The 2,070-nt window shown below is 49.4% G+C and overlaps 1 protein-coding gene across 1 annotated transcript in view; it reads left to right on the top strand.

Annotated features, from left to right (window-relative positions):
• LOC109926104 (calpain-2 catalytic subunit-like) overlaps positions 1-2,070 on the top strand; it is a 17,517-nt gene that overhangs the window by 5,522 nt on the left and 9,925 nt on the right. The window contains exons 4-5 of the mRNA XM_048596601.1: positions 256-389; positions 1,720-1,926. Coding sequence (XP_048452558.1) covers positions 256-389; positions 1,720-1,926 — 341 coding nt within the window. The remainder of the gene's footprint in view (positions 1-255; positions 390-1,719; positions 1,927-2,070) is intronic.

The raw sequence follows: 2,070 nt of genomic DNA, 5'->3' as shown, positions 1-2,070 counted from the left end.
TGTGTGTCTGTCTCTGTGTGTGTGTGTGTCTGTCTCTGTGTGTGTGTCTGTCTGTCTGTCTGTGTGTGTGTGTTGGGGGGTGCGGTGCTGTCAGTGTGGGGTGGCAGGGATGACTGTGGATGTTGGAATCAGTGAACAGTTTGTGCTGGGTCAGGTTATGAAGTGGGGGGCTGTGTGGGGGGTGGAGGGGGAGACTGGGGGGCGTGTGGGGGTTTGGGGGTGGGTGTCACTGACCGTCTCTCTGTTTGTGTCCAGTTCTGGCAGTTTGGGGACTGGGTAGATGTGGTGATCGATGACCGACTACCCACTAAAGATGGAAAGCTGATGTTTGTCCACTCGGCCGAGAGAAATGAGTTCTGGAGCGCACTGTTGGAGAAGGCCTATGCCAAGTGAGTGATGGCTCCCTGCAGCCTGGTCATACTGTCCCTTTATGTGTGTAGTTGGAACAGGTTTAAACTGGGATGGCAGGGTTTGTGAACCGAGAGAATTGCAATGGAATGAGGATGGGCTTCACTAAAGTGACCTGGGCACAATGGTTAGCAGGACTGGCAGGAAGCAAGCTGTAGCAGGCTTTTAGGGAGGTAATTCATGACAATCAGTACAAATATACCCCAGTAAGGAGGCTAGCGGAGGCAATGGCCTAGTGGTATTATTGTTGTACTGTTAATCCAGAGACCCAGAAAGTGTTCTGGGGACCCGGGTTTGAATCCCACAGCAGATGGTGGAATGTGAATTCAGTAAATATCTGGAATTAAGAATCTAATGATGACCGTGAATCCATTATCGATTGTTGGAAAAACCCATCTGGTTCACTAATGTCCTTTAGGGAAGGAAACTGCCATCTTTACCGGGTCTGGCCTACATGTGACTCCCGACCCATAGCAATGTGGCTGACTCTGAACTGCCCTTTGGGCAATTGGGGACGGGCAATAAATGCTGCCTGGTCAGCAACGCCCTCATCCTGTCAATGAATAAAGGGAAAAAAAGGTGGTAGTAAGGTCTTTTCAGGAAAGTCCTGACAAAGGGTCACTGGACCCAAAATGTTAACTTTGAATTTCTCTCCACAGATGCTGTCAGACCCACTGAGCTGTTCCAGCAATTTCTGTTTTTGTTTCTGATTTAGAGCATCCGCAGTTCTGTCGGTTTTTATGTAGAGAGATATTGATAGGTTGAGTAAGTGGGTGAAGATTTGGCAAATGGAGTATAATGTGGGAAAATGTTCATTTTGGAACGAGAGCAGAAGAACAGAGTAATATTTAAACAGAGAGCAACTGCAGAAAGCTGCAGCACAGAGGGACAAGGTGTGGTGGGGGGGAGGTGTTGTTCTGATCTCATTAAAACATCTCAGATTCTTAAGGGGCTTGACAGGGTAAATGCTGAGAGGATGTTACCCCTCATGGGAGAGTCTAGGACCAGAGGGCATAGTCTCGGAGTAAAGGGGCACCAATTTAAGACTGAGATGAGGGGAATTTCTTCTCTGAGGGTTGAGTGTCTTTGGAACTCTTTGCCACAGAGAGCTGTGGGGAGGCAGAGTCCTTGTGTATATTTAAGGCTGAGATAGATTCTTATCAGTCAGGAATGAAGGGTTACAGGGAAAGGGCAGGAATGTGGGTGTGAGGAATGCTGGATCAGATATGATCCTATTGAATGGTGGGGCAGGCTCGAGGGACCGAATGGCCTGTTCCTGTTGTGATGAATTCTGGCTCCACACTGTTCCAGATTAAATGGAAGTTATGAAGCTCTGTCTGGAGGGTCAACAACGGAAGGGTTTGAAGATTTTACTGGTGGTGTTTCCGAATGGTACGAGCTGAAGTCTGCTCCTCGCAACTTGTTCCAAATCATTCAGAAAGCCCTACAGCGAGGATCCTTAATGGGCTGTTCCATCGATGTAAGTAATAGGCTTCAGTTTGTGCTCACTCCAGGAATGTACCCTCACCCCCTCAGACCGTCTGACCCTCACCCCCTCAGACCGTCTGACCCTCACCCCCTCAGACCGTCTGACCCTCACCCCCTCAGACCGTCTGACCCTCACCCCCTCAGACCGTCTGACCCTCACCCCCTCAGACCGTC

Source organism: Rhincodon typus, chromosome 5 (genome assembly GCF_021869965.1).
Source record: "Rhincodon typus isolate 14 chromosome 5, sRhiTyp1.1, whole genome shotgun sequence".
NCBI classification, from domain to species: Eukaryota; Metazoa; Chordata; class Chondrichthyes; order Orectolobiformes; family Rhincodontidae; genus Rhincodon; species Rhincodon typus.
This window is presented reverse-complemented; position numbering and strand designations above follow the sequence as displayed.